Genomic DNA, 20,275 nt, shown 5'->3' with positions numbered 1-20,275 from the left:
CTGGGTCTTGAATTGTCTTATTGGATCTTAACAAGGACTCTTTGCCCCCAGAGAAAACTCAGAGCTCACAAGCATTGAAAACTATTGTGTCTTGAAAAGATTACTCTGAAGTTCATTGATCTACCAATGAAACAGGTCCTGCTGTGCAGCTCAGGGGGACACCTAAAACCTCCCCCTGTGCTCACAGCCCTTTTCCGTGGGAAGGAGGAGAGCTGTGATTCAGAGCATCTGAACATGTGTTTTGACTCTTGCAGGCCCACCATATGAACCCAAACATTGCTCTTTTATCAGATGTTGATGCTGAAACCATCTCACATGGCATGCATGTCCTGCACTGATACAATGCAGCATCACTCATGTTAAGGTGTTCTGTGAAATAATTCAGCCACGAGAAAGAATGCTGTACAGATGAATATTTTTTTCTCAGTTTCCTGCTTCTTTGAGTCTCTTTTCCAACCACAACACAACGTTACACAACATTAGTATATTAAAAGAGGGGCACCATTCCTTAAGGAGCCTCGAATCTGAAACCTTTTTCTTGCCCTCCAACTCCATTCTTCCCAAAAGCAAGATAAAATACTTGCACTCTGAAAGCACAGATCACCCTATTGCCATAATGCAGAGAGGAGACATCCATTTTCAGGGAGAAACTTGGAGTTACAGTTTATTCTTTCATTTGCATTTTAATAGAAAAACTTTCCACTCAGTCCCAAGTGAAAAGCCACTATATGCATTTAAATGAAGATTTTTTCCCCCCTCTCTTTAAGAATGATGACACAAATGCTTGAAGCTCTCCTCAGCTCCTCTGAATGAGCAGATACAACACGGAGTCACCTTATTGAGCTTTGGAGACCATTAATCCCTGTTTGTAAAATGCCTGACACACACCACAGCTCCCTCTTTCACACACACACAGCTCTCCCTGTGCTCTTCTGGTTAACCATTCTGAAAAACAGCAGCATCATTTCCTCTTTGCTTTTGTTCAAAATGAAGCTTGCTGCCTGGAGGAAGAGCTGAATGTGAAAATCAGACTTACAGCCCAGTAGAAAATGTATCAACAGAGATGGACACTTCTTGCGTTTACACCTGTCTGCTTCTGATATGGTGTTTTGGAAACTATTTTGCCTCAGGAAGTCCCTCATCTATCAATTGCTGAAGGTTGGGAAGATGTATAAGAAGAGAAGAAGAACAAATAAATGCTCTGTTACTTTTACATTACTGTGACTATTCTCTAATAGCTTTTATTGGGTTACAAGATGCAGAAAGGATCTTCAGTATAAAGGGCTTCTCCATTTTAAAGGTATTGCCTCATGCTGTGATGCCTCTTCAATTCATTATTGATGGTCATAGAACCAATGCCAAGTACTGCTGCCCATGAGATGGATGTTGGGAAACTACTTCCCACCTGTGAGAAAATGTGTTTAAAGTTGCCTATTTGGTGCAATACTGGATGCTTTACAAACCAGATAATGACAGTTGAGTTAAAGATCTGAACTCCTTGTCCCAGTCCTTGATGGGCATGCATTTCCACCCCTGTCCCCAGAGGATGATAAATGCTTATGCCCCACTGAGGGCTCTTGCATATTGAAATTATACCAGCGATGCTCCTTGGCAAAGTGTTGATGCATTTTGTGCCGATCTCACAAAAGGTTTTCTGCCTAATCTTTCCAAATTGCAATAATCCATTAATTATTCACCGTGGCCTTCATAAATACTGCACAGCACGTCTGCAGTAAAAATCAGCCTCCAGACTGTTTACCATTTCTGTTCTGGTGAAAGTTGATGGAAAATGCATGGGGGTCTATTGGATCTGTGATAGACTGAGGTGGACAGTAACAGTGAAGGAAGGAGGAGGCCAGAAAATCATGGAATAATAGAATGGTTTGAGTTGGAAGGGACCCTCAAAGGTCAACAAGTCCAACTCCCAGTCATCTGTATCTAAGAGTCTTGATTACTTTCCCTTGCTGTGGAACCTTTTACTTTCTTCTAGCACCTCCTTGGCATAAACTGTCCACAGAGAAGTTGCCACGAGAGCTGTGTCTGAACTGACCTCATGGTGTACGTTGAGACCCTGGCTCCCACATCACTGATCCTGGGAATAAGGGCATAGAAACACATGACCCACACAGTTTGTGCACCCAGATATCCTTTCTATTGGTTCAATAGCAACAGCTGGAAAGGCAGTACACAGCCCTCTCTGAGCCTGTTCAAAATGCTCTCCTGAAACAGAGAGCCAGAAGAGATGCAGACAGAGCAACCCAAATCACACTGAGCCAAAATAAAGGCAAACTCCTTCTGTGTCTGAATTGAGAACAATGAAGGTAATATTTCATGGATTGAAAGACAATGGCATTAATCACAGCAATAAAATGAATTAAAGAAAATTCATTTAGCTCATCGTAAATACCATTTCAGCATGCAACCAAATGCTTTGTTTCCCTATTGGCTTACTGAACTCTCTAACGCAATTTGCATTTTTGATCACAGACCAGTTTGAAACAAATTAACAGCATGTTGAACCTAAAAGTTCTGCTGAGAAGTGTTGAGAAAAACTGCTCGATCATCTCTAAATTAAGCTACCTCCTTTTCAAAACACTGAAATAAAATATTCTGTTGAGTACAAATAATCAGCCCTTCCATTTCTCACAGGAGAGAAAGAGGCGGAACCTACTGGCCAAATTTGACCTTGTTTTGCTTCAAACCTTTTGCAAAAGCAATTTTCCATAGGATTTGCTATGTGTCTGGTAGCAGCACTTAACTCCCAGGTGATGCCCATCATTGGTTTTTAAACATCTTTCTTTCCTAAAAGCTGCCACCCACCACTGCAGGACGCCAAGGCATCTTGCGATGTGTGCAACGACATCTCTACCCACTTGGCAGAAATATCAGAGGAAGCCAAGCCACGCCAATGAACACCTCTCACTATGAAAGCAATGGACACAGGAAAGGGCATATGATGGGCAGGCTGGGGAGCATCGTTGTTTTTTTCTGTCTAGCACAAAGGTATCAAGGTCTGCAGCAGAGAAAACCCTGCAGACTTCACGCTTGTGCACGGCTGGGATAGCTGGCAGCCAGAAAGCCAGTAAGTGGAGGGAAAAGCTGTCACAGATGGACACGGATGATCAACATCAGACAGTAATTTCAAGAGCAGCAAAGGTGACATGCTGAAGTGTAATGTCCTGGAAAGAGCCCTTCTGTCAGTGAGGTGGGGGCTACTTCTTGAGGTATTTCTATACCCCCCACATCACAGTAACACCTGAGTGACACTGGAAAATACAGAGATCACTGCAGTTCAAGGGGGAAATCTAAGATATTTGCATTCATTATCAGTTCTCTTTGCCATGAACAAATGCTCAGGCATGTGAATTATTTCAGAAAAGACTCATTCCCTTGCAGGGGTTGAGAGCTTTTGATGGGAACAAAGAGACCCTCTCATCTCAGACCTGCACAGATCTGAACAGATCAAGGCTAGACAATGCTTGCATGTCCCCAGCAAGGAGCCTTACAGAAATAAGGAGGTCTCTTGGACACAAAAATCGAGCAGAAAAGGGGAGAAAGGAGCAAAAATCCAAGTCGAATGTGCTGCATGCACTGGGCTCTGCTTCTCTCTTCCATGAGGTTTTCACAATGGCAAAGCTATAGTCTCAGGCTGAACTTCCTCCACTCTGGTGGTGCAAAAAAAGAGCCCTTCCAACTGCTTTGCATACTCATGTCCTCAACAGACAGTGTATCACACCCATCTGTGAGTCCAAGCAATATCTCCAAAAAGAGAATTGTGGCTGCTTTCTGAGTGCAGTCTTTACACACAGCTGACACCAGACAACCTACTACTATTTTTTCTTTTCCTTCTTCTTCTTCTTCTTTTTCTTCTCTTTCTTCTTTTTTCTTCTCTCTTCTCTTCCTTTTTACTTTTCTACATAGCATTTTTAACTATTAATGAAGATGTTCTGTACTATTTTGGACCACGGCTGTATCAAACTGAAGCTGGACTAATAATTTGGACTATTAATAGATTGTTAAAACATTAATTAGGAGAGCTATTTTTGCTCATAAAAATGATTTTGAAAGGAAATGGAAGGAACAACTTAGTGTACTCAGGATGGCAGTGAAGAGCACAGAGATGGAGTTTGGTCAGAGAACAGATACTGAGAAGTGGACCAGGGTCTGAGGACCTTCAGGGCCCAGGAGATCTTCTTGCAGGATCTTACCATAAAGTAGTAGAGCTGTGAAGACCTGGCCATGAACTCTGGTTTGCACTCAGCCACACAAATCTCCACAAATCCAGCGTGCTGGCTGGGCTTGGCTTCCCCCATCTCACATACTATCCTGTGGAGAAAATAAGAAACAAAGGCAAAGGCTTAGGGATGGTTTTGCAAACTGGGTGAGATGAAATCAGAACAAATAGTCCATGTTCTTGGGAAACAGACTGTAGACTTATCACATCCTCTGTAGCTTTCCAGTCCAGGATCCAAATTGTCCACTAAGTTATTCTTTATTTTATAAACTGTGGCTTTATTTTTTTTTTTCTGATAGCACTAATGAAGCAGATGGTTGGCTTTGTAAACCACCATACCATCACTTAATTATGTAGACAAATACTGGACAGAGATCTGGCCCCAGGAGTTCCTCTGCCCAGTCTTGCATGGTGGACACCTTTGCATCTGTAGGGCTTAATGATCATTCCTGCATGGAGAAAGCTGCTTCTTGGAGCTGCAGCCTCACAGACTGGATTTGAACACCCTTGTGGTGGCTGTTATTTGAAAAATAGATAATTTTATGCCATATGCCATGATGATCACCCAAAGTGTACCAAATACATTAATAAATGCATTATCAGCACCTGAGCTGTTGGTGAGGAGAGGCATCTTCTTTGGACTTTAGGGAGGCTGAAGGGAATGGACTCCTCAAAGACCCCACAGGTAGCAATAACCAGTATTAGATGTTCTGTGGCCCACTGTCTGCCACACACCCAACTTACTGCTCTGCTGGGATGTACCCTTCCACCAGTGGTTTGCACTCCACTCCAGCCACTTTAACATGAGATGCAATGTCTCTGAACTCCAGCCCCAGGTTCTCCCCACGGATGGTCACTTTAGTCCCTCCTTCACGAGGGCCTGTCACTGGGTTGATCTGGAGAAACAAGTCAGGAAAAAAGAGAATAATCAAACTACCTTTGTAAATACAGCATCGTTCTATGAGGCAGTATGAGACCTCTTCGTCACCACTAGAGACACTCACAAATACTGATCAACTGAAATAACCAAACTACTCCAGATACATCAGTGGGTCCATCTCCCTAGCAAATACATTGTATTTTACACATGGTCAACCTCAGAGCATCCAGAACTCTGCCTCCAATATCATTTCTTTCTCTTCCAACTACTTGCAAAACACATAGAGAGAGGTAGGAGATATCTTCCAGGTAGGAGCAAGGACTTCCAATGCTGCAGCTGAGTTCTGCATTTTATAGACATAAACTACAAAAAAGCAGGAGTGGGCCATGGTGCAAATAAATGAGAGAAAGAACAAGAAATAAGTCGCTTTAGCCAGTCACTTTATGATGTGAATTCCCAGCCCAAAGTGCAAGTTTTTGATCTGGAAGGTGATATCAGGTATGCCTCATGAACTCAGCTGAAATACGTCCATCTGCATAAATAACATCCAAGACACAACAGAAACACAGTGTCAGATTAGGTGCAGAGTAAACTGACAGTGACAGAAGCAATAGCAGTAGTTGCTATGTGCCAATACATATCTCCAGAAGTGCTCCAGCCACCTTCATGGGAGAGCAGGGTCCAGTGAAAGGGCAACAATGGAGCATGGATGGCTTGTTTGTAGGGTGGTGGACTATTGGCTGGAAGGTCTCTGAGCCCTGAAATGAATGGATGTCCCAGTGGTCCTGGTGTTTGGTGACGTGACATTTGCACACAGCCTGGATCTTTATCAGACCTTAGGAGGGGTAGGATTGCTGCATCTCATTCAGCAGCAGCTCTGTTGGGCAGTAGAGCCAAAGTACCCTCTGAGCTTCAGAACTCTCTTCTCTCCCATTGTAGAACTTCACCCAGAGCTATCAATCACCATGCAGTATTTCTGGCCCATGCAGAGGGGATGTGTAAAGGGGAGAGCACTCTGCATTGCATCCATCACGCTTGTTCAGAAGTAGGTGAAAATTAGCTTTGAAGACACCTACTCAACATTGAAACTGTATGGAAATTAGGGGGCTGACTCTTAGTTATCTCAGTTTTGCCCTTCCAATTATTTACTGCGTCCAAATGTTTTGCCATATTACTGGATGGCTGAAAGGGCCTTCTAATGGTATTCCCTGCTGCCCATTCAGGATGTCGTGGCTGCCATCTGCCAGTCTTGGCAAGGCTTTCTGTGCAAAGGCTTTCTGTGCAGTGAGGAAAGGGGAATTCCCTTTCTCAGGCCCGTACCCTTTGGCCAATGGCTCTGACAACTGGGAATCCTGGGCTGGCAGCTAAATCCTTGCAAAGCAATCTGACTGGCAGGCAAAGTCGGGGGGCTGGCAGGAGCAGGGCTGCTCTTGACTGCTTCCCAGACATGAGTCTGGCACCAGAGTTAGCCTAATTTTGACTGAGAGGCCAATTTTCAGGTCATAAAATCAGAGAATCATAGAACAGTTTGGGTTGGGAGGAGCCTTAAAGATCATTTAGTTTCAACTCTCCTGTTGAAAGCAGGGACTCCTTCCACTAGATCAGGTTGTCCTAAGTCTCACCCAACCTGCAGGGATGGGGCACCCACAAGCTAGTCTGGACAGCCTGCTCCAGTGTCTTTCCAGGTACATCTTTAATAGTGAAAGGCTTTGGCACCCTTAAGGATACCTTGTGACTGTTTAATATTAGACACCACAAACCACTTCCCTGATGACTGTCTTTGCTTTGACTACAATGGGAGCTTACAGGCATGAATAATTTAATAGCACAGACGACCACATACAAGTACTGGGGCCTGTAGGTTACTCTAGTGTAGACATAATTTCTGCAGCACAAGTTCTCTACAATGGCCCAGGTAGGGAAACTGTGACAAGAAACTTTAGTGCAAAGCAAAATTGAGCAAAGTCTTTTCAGCCAAATCAGAGACAGAGAGGGGTTCTGCTAAAGCAAGGTGCAGCAATTCCAAACAGCCAAAACTGGAATTGACACTCCTGTTGTCTCCATGCTGCACCCCAGTCTGATATTTGCAGTGATAGGCCCTGATTATTTCTGATATCCCAGTGCCACAGCAACTTCAGCCTGCACTGAACAGAAGATAGGCTCTAATCAGGTCAGGCAACCATCTCAGGTCCAAAAAACAGCCAAATTCCATCAGAGATATGGAAGGTTTTTTTCTTGCTCTACAAGTAAACAAGACGCTTAAGTCCTAAAATCAAAATTCAACATTCGTGAAACTGACAGATGAGATTTATTTGGGTTGGCTGAAGATTTCACCCTTGGATAATAGACAATGGGTAAAAAGTGAAAAAGTGGTTATCTTCCCGAAAAATAAAAAAATAAATTAAAAAAAAAAAAAAAGAGGAATGTAAGGAATGTATCTTAAAAAATTAGAATTAAAATGGAATTTATATTCTAAGAGAAATTAATCCTGATGTACTTAGCTGGGGGCTCAGCAATGAAAACTTAAACAATCTTCCAAAAATAGCACTTCTAAACTATTTTGATTCTGAATCACTAATAAATATCTATTCAAGGGAAGTTTTGTATTTTAAAGAATCATTTTGCCAACATCGGTTAATCCTCTCCTGATAAAATAAAACACTTTCTGTGAATGTCGCTGAAAGGCTCGCATTATCACCATACCAAACCAATCTAACATGTACCAAAAGTGAAAAGGGAAAATTAAATCACAATTTCCACTTTCTATTATATTTCCTTACATATTCAACTTTTTTTTTTTTTTCCTGTAAGAAATGTCAGGTCCCTATGGAATATTTTGCTATCATTTTGTGGCATTAAACTTGCTGTTAAGTAGTTTTCACTTGTTCTAGCAAGGCAGGTGTCCAGGTAGGTAGGTCTGTGGTTAATTAGGGCTCACTTATCTTCGAAAGAACTTGTTAGTATGTAGATGTATCTCACAGCAGGTCAAAAGAGGGTTTTTTGCTGGTATAAGTACTGTCACTACACAGAATAGAAGAAGTTGTACTGGTAAAAAGGAACATCTTGCCAGAAAAGTCCTTCATTTTTAAATCTATGGGAGAATTTGAGACAAAAGTCACAGAAACTCAATGAAAACATCATGATCCTCCTTCTGGCTCTGACTAAAGCCTGAGAATTTAAAAAACTTACAGTAACTCAAATAGGGATCTTCCTAGACTGAAGCTAGCTCTGAAAATCCCCCTTATAACCATGCAATATTTAAATTTTTATAGAATCATAGAATTATTGAGCTGGGAGGGACCCTTAAGGCTCATCTGGTCCAACTTCCCTGCAATAAACAGAGACACCTACCACTCAATCAGGTGCTCAGAGCCCCATCCAGCCTGACCTTAGATGTCTCCAGGTATGGGGCATCCACCACATCTCTGGGCAAGCTATTCCAGAGCCTCACTCCACCCCTGTCTTAAAAAAACACATCCTTTTCCTTATATCTAACCTAAGTCTCCCTTTTTTTGAAGGCTAACTTCAAAGCCAACTCAGTTCCTTAAAGCAGTGGGACCTGGAATTCCCCCACATGGGTACAGGAAATCTTTAAGCCCAACTCATTGCACTCCTTCAGATGCCTACAACAAGAAGGTGCTACTGCAATGTTTTCACAGCAAGAGAGAAGGAGCCTGTTTCTATCGTAGGTGCAAAAATCTGGAAAGAGACCTGTCAGTTTTTGCAGAAGGAAACACAAGCAGGGATATGAAAGCTGCCAAGAAGCCTCAGCTTTCTCTTTAAGACCCAGAGCTACGACACTGCATCACAATTTACGCCCTTGGCTAGTACCAACCATATCACAGAATGGTTTGGGTTTGGATGGGACTTTTCAGATCATCAAGTTCCAACCCCCTGCTACAGGCAGGGACACCTCCCACCAGACCAGGCTGCTCAAAACCCCCATCCATCCTGGCCCTGAATTGTCACTCCTACAGAAGGTTCTGTGGCTGAACGAATCTGTAAGCCTTTTAACTTCATTTAGTGGCAATATAAATGCCGGAGCCAGGAAATAAATACAGGCTGTGGGAAGCTGTGCTCCGGGTTGCCACGTGCGTGTGCCTGTGCAAGTGTGAGGACACATGTTATTTCTCCTCCCTCGCCTGCACAGATATTTCCCTGGCTCCTCGCCAGGATACGCACGCTTTTACCAACCTCTCCAGACGTACCATTAGCTGCAATATATATCCAGTCACTTGAGATTACTTCCATGCTAATGGCTCAGAAAAAGACTTTGCAAGAGCTACTTACGATCGCACCAGACAGTTGGAATATTTCATGAGCGAATATTGCAATAATCTGTTTGAGCTTTGGGAGCTGTTGGAGGAAATGCCAGCAGAAATGGAAGTATGTTCCTTCTGGAGCTGTAACGTGGAGAATGAGTGATTTTCACTTCATGAGGAGACTGCAGGTAACTCATGTGAGTCAAAGCACGGTAAAGAAATGTGGATGGACCTTCAGAACAGTGTGCTATTGCATGGGAAAGTCCTTGTGGTGTGGACTTCTGTTTTAGTTGGTCATCTACCATCTTCTCAATACCAAATTTTATTAATCTATCAAAAATTTCTGAATCTTTCTTAAGCTTTGAGACACTAAAAGATTCATAAAGGTTTCTGTCCCCTCAGCTCCCTGTAATTTTCAAGGCCTCAGAAGTGAACTTTCAGAAGTAACTGTTTATTCTGGTTGCCGTTGGGTTTGGTTTCACAGCTTCAAATGCATGCAGATTGACCAGCTGCAGACAAATGCAAGCGTGGTGGAGATCTCCACCTTGGAAACATCATAATTGGTGTGGAACTTGGGCAATCCAACTCACTGAGTAATTCGGAGAGTGACAGACTACAGAAACAAAATCAGAGGAGCTCTTTTCAGTAGATAAAACCAGACTCTACTCAGAGTTTGCTCTCACAAAACCACAGACATAGACAAAACCATTTCACCCATAGACACAGGTTTGGGGTTCATCCATACTTTTTGCAGTACCCATACTTTGTGATTCTTTGATTCCTTGGTTTCTAGAAGAGCAGTCTACCCTACGTTCTATATTCAACAACAACCAAGGAGGCTTAGATATTCCTCAGTGTCTTTCCCCTCTTCTTCCCCGTCTCATTTTCTTCCTTACCACTCTCAGTTGCAAAATAAAGTGCTATTCATTCTGCAAGTTTACTCATCTTAATTAACGTACAGTGACTAAGAAATGCTTAAGTCAGAGTGCAGTTGGTAAGGGTGCAGTTTCCCATTATTATGGCTCATATCTGTCACTCTATCTGCCTATGACCTTGAAAATGATGCCCATCATTATGGCAAAAGTGTCCTAAGAGCAGATAAAATCACTGTAGACTGATTCCCTCTCCTTACTGTCTCTTCCTTCCTCTGTTTCCCCTATTTATTTTCTTTCTATACTTTTACCTCTTCCCCAGCTCTTCCTTTGGCCTGATCAGCATAATCAATAGGAAACATTCCAAACGACTTTGCAACCTTGCAATGTCCACCCATCATTGCCTTCATTCTCTTTTTATCACTTAATTAGACTGTTTCACTTAGTCTTGGCTTGAGCCTGCCTCTTCCTTGAGCCTTCAAAAGGGGAAGGCTGATCTTTGTACAGGGCTTTGACTGATCAGTTGGGATATCTTTCACCTTGCAAAGACAACGAGGCAAACCCAAGAACTTTATTCTGCTGTATTTAGCGGAGTCTTTTTTTCCCCAGGCAGGGACTTTGCCTGTGTTCTACTATCAGAAAGCATGAACTACAACCTGCCCTCTTTCTTTGACCTCCTGTCAGTAAATCTCAAAACACTCGGATCACTCAAGATCTCCTCTCATCCAGTTTGGCCAGAGAGCTCTTTTCAAGAGAGCTGTGCTCCTTTGATAACCCTCACATAGTCTACTTGAGATGCCCCCAAGTGTCTTTTCTCACCTCCAGCTGCACCTCTAGAAGACTCAGGTCTCTTGAATGCTGCATGTCAGATTTGCCGACCCCATGTGGGCCTCTCAGATGCCTTGAGGTCTGCCACTAGGAGACTGTGATGTACAAATCATTCATGTTCGTATTGACTATGGTAGGAAAACACACCTGAAGCTGTGTGCTTCTCTTTGAAGCACACCATAGCCCTTCATCCCCATATTCACTTGGGACTTCACCTGATCCATCAGAGATCAATCTTGACCTTCCCCTCACCAACCCAAAGACAAATCAAGAAAATAAACCATGGGAAGGGTACAAGAGGGAATCCACTGGCTCATGAAGATCCATGACTTACATCTGTGATCTTGGGGTTGGTACATTTGCCTTTGGTGCTGGACAACTCCAGCCATTGGCTGTCCTGGGCCGGGCAGTGCTGCTTCAGCGTGCACTGGTTCTGCCCCTCACACCAGCCACACTCGAAGTCCGGGTCGGCTTTCAGGCACAGGCCACAGCTGTCCCGCATGGCCCCACACTTGTACAGATGAACTGCAGGAAAAGGAAAACAGAGAGGACTTCAGCGATGCAGACAGAATGGGTGAGCAGTGGGATGTCAAGGGCAGCATTGAGGTGAGAGCTGGGATGCTCGTCCCAGAGGCAGGATGGGGCTTATGCAGGGGAATTAATAATACAGGATAAAATGCTTACACCCTCAGTAGAACAAATTACACTTGTCAGAGTTGACCTCCCATGCAAAATATTTCACTGAATCACACAATTGTAGAGGTTGGAAGGGACCTCTAGAGATTATATAGTCTAACCCCTCTGCTAAGGGGGTCTGCTACCCCTTAGAGTAGGTTGTACAGGAAAGTGTCCAGACAGGTCTTGAATATCTCCCTACTTGTAGAAGCTGAGAGCAAAAGGAGGGATGCAGCCACCAGTGTAGAATGATGGGCTGCAAGAGAGACATTGGGAAGAAAGATACTTGGCCAGTGACATGGCCTCAGCCCTTCCCCTTTCCTGAGAATGTCTGAATGACATTCAGTGATATTTCAAAAAGTCCCAGCCTCAGCTCTCCATCTATAAGTGGTTTGCTACACCTGTTCTACCCACCATCTAAACTCCACATGGGGAATTTTCCTGGAATACCCTACCAAGAACAGAGTGAAAAACTACTCAAGTTTTCACCTAAACAGAAAACCTAAGAGAGAATAATAAATTTACAGAGCAGCTCTGTATGTGAGGCTAAATCCAGACTTTTACCATCATCCTTTCCCTCTTCTTCTGCTCCAAAAATTCAGACTATTTTATACTTTGAAGTACTAAGTTGATCCCCTTCTAATACCAATAGCAAAGATTAGTGCTTAGCTCTGTTTTGGGCTGCTAATAAGTGATTAGAGGCAGTCAAAGCTTTTTTCCAAATAAAGCCTAAAATTCTTGCAGTACTATGAAATAAGATCATGCTATTTATCCTTATTTTACAGTTGAGTAAACTGAGGCCTGAGTTGCACAGGGTGCTAATAGCAAAAATCTGCTCCCTGAGGCTGAAGATGGCAGAACTGAGGCTTTCAGATTAGTTTATTTCTGTACTTATGTGGATGTTGGTGGTTTTCTTTGTAAGATATGGGATTTTCCCTTTGTACTTCTGTGTTGCCCTGCCGGTAAGCGACTAAAGTCTTTTCTTGTCTGTGGTTATTATCATGCACAATCCAAAAGCTCAGAGGCTTTGAATCTTCTTGCTGAAAAGCTTTAGCTCTCACTCCATACCAATGCCCTGCTCTCCCAGAACTCAGCAAGTATTGACCAATGCAGGGGAAACTTTGGAAACTTTTTATTTCTCCAGGTTGGTTGCAAGAAAAAAAAATTCTGAAATACTGTCAATCTCAGCACGCTGCAAACCTCTTAGGGCACAGACCTTTCCTTATTTGTTGAATTGCTCTGCTCACAATGTTTGGTTTAACGTAGGCTTTCAGTCTACCAGCCCAGCCTATGAGTTGTTGGCTGTAACAGTGGTGGCACCTTGGTTGGTCTTGGAAGCAATGTACCTTTAGTGCAACTTCACTTGGAAAGACAATGAAGCTAATCATTGAATCATTGGAAAAGACCTCTCAGATCATCTAATCTAACTGTCCACCTATCATTAATATTGCCCACTAAACCTTGTCCTGCCTCTGTCTCCCTCTCAATTTTCCAAAGAAAATCTACTCAAAAACTCTGCGAGGGGATTCTGCTTGTTCTTAAATACTACATCTGTGTTAGTAAATAAAGTTCTGTGTGTCCATGAAAGCATGTGCTATGCTTCCATGTGATACAGCCAAGTGTATCTGGCTATTATCTTCCTGCTACAAAATTGGTATAATCCAAGCCATTCTTTGATGGAAAGGAGTCACACCATGGGATGAAGAGTTGCCTTCTGTATCGCTCTCCAGTTTCAACGAGGTGTTGGCAGAAACCTCATCCATCACTGCTCAGCTCAAGGTTGGGTGTGAAATGGTATGAAAAGAATTTGGGAGTACGTGACTGGGAGAGATGGAGTGGGAGAAGCAGTGGAAAGTGTCCAAGGAAAAGGAAGGTAAAGTGAGGGAGGGAGAAACTTCTGAGGGGTGGTGGTGTGAGGAGGAGAGGCTGCAGGTCTGAGCTGTGAATGCAAAGGCTGAGAGCAGAGGGAATCTGGGGGAAAATCTGCCATGTGGTTGAGGGTGATGGACAAGAAGTAAGAGAACATGAATGGACCTCCCGTCTCTGACAAAGACAATTGTCTCAGGGTTGGACAAGCAATAGCCCTCTGTGAGAGGCACACCAACTCTGTGCCATGCATGGCAATTAAACAGAGTCAGACTCTGGGCAGGAGGCAGATGTCAGACCTTTGCTGTTAACGTTTTGTTTTGTTCAGTCTCTTCCCACTGACAAAGCTGCAGCCTGTCTCCTCCCCCTCTCCCTTCCTCTGTTCATTACCACATCACCTATGAGCAAAGAGTGCCCACTTTCCTGGCGTGTTAAATTGAAGAGCATCACTCCAGGAGAAATAAACAGGGGGAGAAGGCAGGAGGAGTAAGGAAGGAAGACACAAAAAAATATATACATATATATGGGGAGAAGCGGGAGGCAAAGGTGATGAAAAAAGAGGGAAAGCCGTGCAAGTGGGAGGAAGAGTAGTATTTCTCAGAGGGAAAAAAAAATTCACAAAGCACAAAAAAATTGGTAATTTGCAGAGTGCAGGGAACAAGTCGGCAGCAGACAGCGCAGGGAGATGGTGGCAGCTTTGTTAAGTGGAGGGAGGGATGTGGCCCGTTGCTAAGGTTACCGCTTCCAAGGACAAGTTGAAATAATTCTTTACCTTTGTTCTGTGCTGGGTTGTCAATGTTGAAATTCCCGTTCCATACGACGGTCAGCTCCACTGGCAGGCTGTTAATCTCCATTCCTTCGTACGAATACTAGAAGAAAAGGAAAAAAATGAACACAGAGTTACTTCACACCCAAAGGCTGGGTTCCAGGGGGGGGGCAAGAAGTGGTACCATGAGTTGTGAACAAGAGAAATTGAGCTGTCACCTGGATCCCTACCTGTCATTACCTCCAGGAAAGCCATGGGAAGCTCTCAGAGCTGTAGTTCTCAGTGAAGGAAGCTGTATCCATCTCAGTAACGTATGAATCCTAGCTGCTAGGTGAATATTCTGTGTTTTAAGTATATATGCACATGATGGGACTTGGAAAAGTACTTTCTAGCTGTGGAGCACAGTTCTGAAGGATATTCTGCCAATGCCTGGTAATGGGTTGCTAGAGTTAGAGTAGTATAATTAGGTTGAGGTTGGACTTGATGATCTTGAAAGTCCTCTCCCGCCTGAGCAATTCTATGATTTCATGATTCTGTGATATTTGTATGCATTGTATGTATTTGGATATAGCATCCAAATATACCTCTGCATTGTATGTATTTGGATATAGCATCCAAATATACCTCTGTGTACTCCATAGGTGCTGAATATATATCCATGCTTATCTACACCAGTGTCATTTTGAAGAGCTCTTGAAATTCAGCTGAGTGAAGTCTCGAGTATCTTAGAAATGCCTTAAAAAGGGGAAAATGGAGCTTCTGTGTAATTATAGACCTGTCAGCCTAACTTGGCTTCCCAGAAAGAAAGTACATGAAATTATTAAACAATCAATTTATAAGCACCTGCAAGATGATAAGGTGATAAAAATCAGCCAGCATAGATTTGTCAAGAACAAATTGTGTCAACTCAATTTAATTTCCTTTTTTGACAGGCTTAATGGCTTTGTGGATAAGAGGAGGCAGCAGATGTGATTTATCTAGAGTTTCGTAGAGTATTTGCTACTGTCCTGCAGGAGATTCCCATAAAAATAAATAAATATGTAAATGGGGAAACATAATCTAAAAGAAGCCACCATAAGGTACCTGTAAAAACCGTAAGTCAGAAAATCATTGTTGGGCTTGGAGGACTTTTCAGAAGAAGTTTAGTCCCGAGTCTGGCATTATTCCACGTTTTTACTATTGACTTCATTGATGGACTGCAGATCATGCTTACAGATTTCGTGAATGACTCCGCTCTGGGAGAGGGTGCAAGAACATCCAAAGGCAGCGTTAAGAATTCAAAACAAACTTCACAAATCGTAGATGCAGGCCAAAATCAACAAACTGAAATTCAGTAGAGGGAAGTAGTGAGCATTCTTCGGTATGTGAAATCAATGCAAACAAATGTGGAATGGGAGTGACTGGCCAGTGTTGCATTAAAGGGACTGTTGAAGGTCACAAGCAGATTGAGAATCAACAGTGCCATGTTGCTGCCAAAACAAACAAATCTTAACTGGGAATGCACTAGACAGAGTTTCCTGTATACACAACCCCCAGGAGGCAATTATTTTTCCCTATCCAGAGCCAGAAAAACTTCAGCTGGTTCAGGGGGTATCCAGTTTCCAGAAAATATGTATTAAGAAAGGCATAGAAACCTTCTGAGAGAGTGAGACAGACTTAAACAAATACTTGTTAGGCACAGTCGAGGTACATGGATCTGGTCTTAATGAAGAAAATGGAAGCTTGTCTCTGGAGGCCATTTCCAGCCCTCCACTTGGTGATTTCTCTGACATAGTATTTAGGGCATTTTTTTCCAGCCAGATTTTGGTTTATTCTGAGTTGATTCACACAGAGTTCACTTAGTTGCCCATCAGATCCCACTGCGCATCTCCATCCAACAGCTTCCTTCTAACACTTCACCAAAAGGCAAAAAGCATCCTAGATGGGAGAGGATGCATTGCCACAACAGCTGCTTAAAGGACAGAATGGGAAGAAGTCAAGAAGGAAAGAGATGTGTCGTGCTACACCGACTGCAGACCATATAAGGATTTATTCTCCTGAGATCAGGAATCTCCTACTGCACTGGGAGCAGGACAAGCTCCCACCCACACAGAAAGGGATGTGTTCACCTCTGTGTGACTAAACATAACATTTCTGCCCAGATAGGTAGTGGATGCCCCAAACTTGCGGACACTCAAGGTAAGGCTGGATGGGGCTCTGAGCAACCTGATCAAGCTGCAGATGTCCCTGTTCACTGCAGGGGAGTTGGATCAGATGACCTTTAAGTGTTCTTTCCAACTTGAACAATTCTATGATTCTATGAAATACACTTCAACGAGCTGCCTGGTTTTGCTGGATATGTTTTACAGATGAGAGTTCACCAGCACTAGAAGTCTCAGCACGGTTTTCCACGGAGATGTGAAAACTCTGAGCATTTAGAGGTAGGTTTTTCTGTTTCCACTAATTGTCATATAATTGCAGAGTAAATCATGTATGGTGATTTCTGTCCATTACAGCAGAGTGAGCGGTAGTTGCACAGTAATTTCTCTTTGGACAAACTAAACACGATTAGCCACTAATCTGTAGAACCCTGTGATTATGATCTTGTTGTAGGGTATTTACGGGTATAAGCTTTGTGGTTACCATGGAAGTAAAGAGCTGCTGCAGGTTAGCAGAGTCCTGCCTGATAGGGCTGTACCTGCCAGCCTCATTCACTATTAGCATTTTTATGACACTTCTCAGTGTCACTGCCAGGAAGATGCAAGATGAAGCAGAGCCACTTGGACTCACAACAGTGACTTTTCACAGTTTTATGGAGCTAGGAGCAAGGATAGGAAGGCTGGAGTGGGGAGGAAAGTGCTTGAAAAATAGAGAATAATTAATCTTCTGTCACTTGGGAGCTTTGCTAACACCTGTGCATGGCACTTTGCAAATGTCAACTGGAAATAGGAAGGAGCACATATACAGAATGACTGGTCACCCTTAAGTAACAAGCTGAATCTGTAGGTGCCTGAAAAAGCACTAATTTCTGTCTCAGCAGATCCTCATGTGTGTGCACTGGGATTTATCTGTCAGCAGAGCATAGGCAGGGCTGCCAAGGGACAGGCAATGGGAGTCCCTCAGAGCCTTTCATTCCACTTAAGATCCCAAAGCCAACAGCAGGAGTCCAGCTGGGATTGTAGATCTTATCTGCCTATAGCACTGGGGACAAACACATATTAGTGTTGTTAGCTCAGCTGATTTGAGCCAGAACTGGAAATGGATGTGAGGGAATACACAAGATCCCCATGGAAGAGATCCAAGGATGAAGCCAGATGGGGCTTGGAAAGAGGATGCTCATGCTGCCATGCCCAGACAGCTCATGGGCTGCACAGAAGCAAAACAGAGCAATCTGCCAAGTACCAGGGAGTAGATGCTCTGTCCTGTTCAGACCACAGGAGCTACTAACTCATTGTGGTCTCTGTTCAAAGCCTGTTGAACTCAAGAGGAGTCTTTGAAAAGGATTTGCTCAGCTGTAACAGTAAGATGGAAATACATTTCAGAGGAGAAAAAAGGGCTGATGTATTGATCTGCAGGAGTCGCAGCAGAAATTCCTGGATACTCTTGCTAGGAGCATTCAAATCATTAAGGCTGGTTCCTATGTATTGCCTTCCACAACTTCCTCCAGCACGGGCAAAACTGCTCAAAAGATATAAACCTGATCCTGAAGACTGCAAAATCTGGTTTCCCACTACACATATCAAATGAAAGTAGAAAATTACAGGCAATTGAGAGGACCAAACTGAGAAAGAGACACTGCCATTCCAGAAAGGAAGGCTGGATCTCATCAGGAAACACCAAAAAGCTGCTAGAAGGAGCTGCTGTAATTCACAGGAGCAGCACATTGTGTTTTGAACTCTGCAGCACCAGTTCTTTGTCTCTTGAAGTCTTTGCTGGTACCAGATATTCTTACAGCAGGGGCTGAGCCCATCACATCACTTGGCCGCTTTGCCACTCTGTTAGCAGCTTAACATTTTGTACATAAGCCACTATAAACACATCAACTGTTTGTCTCCTGGAAGTTCACCATGAAGTTTACTACCCTCAGGCTGAGAGCATAGCTGCAAAAATCGCAGCTATCAGATTTATAACAGCTATGCAAACATTAGCTGACTGCCTAGATAGATGTTTTGCTTTTCAGTAATCTGCAAATTCTTAGCTCCTCTGGGCACCCAGTTAAGAAGCACCCTGCATTAAAGGAGCTCAGTTTCACAGAACAGTGAAGCTGTGGCTTGTGTGACTGCACAGCCGCATAGAAGGACGTAACCTCTTGGTGCATCATCCTGAGATGTTGTATCATACAACAAAGATTTCTGGTAGTTTGTTTAGGGCACATTTAGGACAATACATTGGATGGAGCCCTGGACAACATGATCTAATCCCTGACCTAAAAGCTGGCAACTCCACCCACAGCAGAGGTGTTGGAACTGGATGACCTTTGAGGTTCCTTCCAAAGCAAGCCATTTTATGATTCTACAGTTCTATGGTTCTACGATTCTATGATCCTATGGTTCTAGATTCTAATGAATAAACCAAGAGTGATTATATGATGTACCTCCAGATATATTGCTGCATATCCAGCAGTAGGGAAGCATCTGCAAGCAAGCAGCATTTTATTACTGAGTGCTGCTCTGCTTTCCCTAACAGCACAAAGACCAATTTTATGATTAGACCTTAGGCCTGGGGATTGAATTCTGTATCTGTCACTACTACCAGATCCTGGTATGACCCCATGCAAAGCATTTAATCCCTCTTTGCGTCAATTTTCCAGCCATAAAGAGGAGGCATAAAACCTCATGCCCACTGACATCCCATCTTTTTGGATCTTTGCTTACTAGAGCTGGGATCAAACCTCTATGTTTCTGTATCACCCACTACAATCGAGCCCACATCTTGACTGGTAAATTACACATTCTACTTGAGGTATGAATCAGCCCTGTGCTCATCTGCCTTCGGCCACTCATAAGTGTGTTTTCCCATGATTTTTATGAATACATGCTCTTCTTTTACTCTTTTTTCCCCAGCTCTGTCTTTGTTTTTATTTTCTCGCTCTCCTTTGTGAGCAGTGACAAAGAGTCAAACACTTCTGAGATCTTTTACTCAAGTGCAACAACATGACATATTTGCTTTTCCTACTCCTGAGATATGCAGCACTTTGAGCTGCACCACCTCGGCTCTCACAGCACACAGACCTGTGAAGGGCTATAAGGCAAATCATCAGCAGGGATTCCACTGCTAGAAATCAGTCTGTGCTGCTTGTAAGCCAAGACCAGACAAGGGACAGGCTCACACAAAGCAAGCATGTATCCTTAGAACACTGAAGCTGATAATAGCAGTGATCAGGGCATGGTCAGGCAGGTCATCTCTCACCAATCTCCCTGTTTCTTACACTGAAATTAACTTACTCTATTGGACTGATTGTAAGTGCGGAGTCTACCAGTGCTTCCCATTGGGGAGACTGTTCTCTGACCTGATAGATCTAGCAGTTCCAGCCATTTCTGCTGACATTTTTACTTACTTATTTATATGCCTCCTTAACTCTCCTCCTTTTCATTTCCTCCCATCACTCTGTGTCCAGACGTCAGCAGAGCTATCATAAGTGCAATAAGGAATGGCAGGCAGGGTCTCACTGAGTGATAATTGTGTGCCTTGGGTGGTGTGATAGAGGACAAAGCCCAGAGCTGAGAGGCTCAAACCACTTGACAAGAACAATAATTGTCCCGAAGCATGCTGTCTGCAGTGACTTATTGCTGTTATCAAATGAAATATCTCTGGGAAAGACAGGGAAAGATACAGAGCTGGCTATTGACTGGACCAAGCACCTAGGCACCATCAGTGTTGAATATGATGTTACCGACAGACCATCAGATAGGC

At 43.4% G+C, this 20,275-nt stretch overlaps 1 protein-coding gene across 4 annotated transcripts in view; it reads right to left on the bottom strand.

Annotated features, from left to right (window-relative positions):
* PLXNA4 (plexin A4) overlaps nt 1-20,275 on the bottom strand; it is a 445,185-nt gene that overhangs the window by 68,596 nt on the left and 356,314 nt on the right. For all 4 annotated transcript variants that reach the window (XM_090134078.1, XM_090134077.1, XM_090134080.1 and 1 more), the window contains 4 exons: nt 14,390-14,486; nt 11,411-11,601; nt 4,979-5,130; nt 4,209-4,326 (listed from right to left, as the gene is read on the bottom strand). In XM_090134078.1, the coding sequence (XP_089990204.1) occupies nt 4,209-4,326; nt 4,979-5,130; nt 11,411-11,601; nt 14,390-14,486 (558 nt within the window). The remainder of the gene's footprint in view (nt 1-4,208; nt 4,327-4,978; nt 5,131-11,410; nt 11,602-14,389; nt 14,487-20,275) is intronic.

The sequence above is a fragment of the Phasianus colchicus genome, chromosome 1, assembly GCF_987193195.1.
Source record: "Phasianus colchicus chromosome 1, bPhaCol1.hap1.1, whole genome shotgun sequence".
Classification (NCBI taxonomy): Eukaryota; Metazoa; Chordata; class Aves; order Galliformes; family Phasianidae; genus Phasianus; species Phasianus colchicus.
Note: the sequence above shows the minus strand (reverse complement) of the source record. Positions and strands in the feature narration are given on the sequence as shown.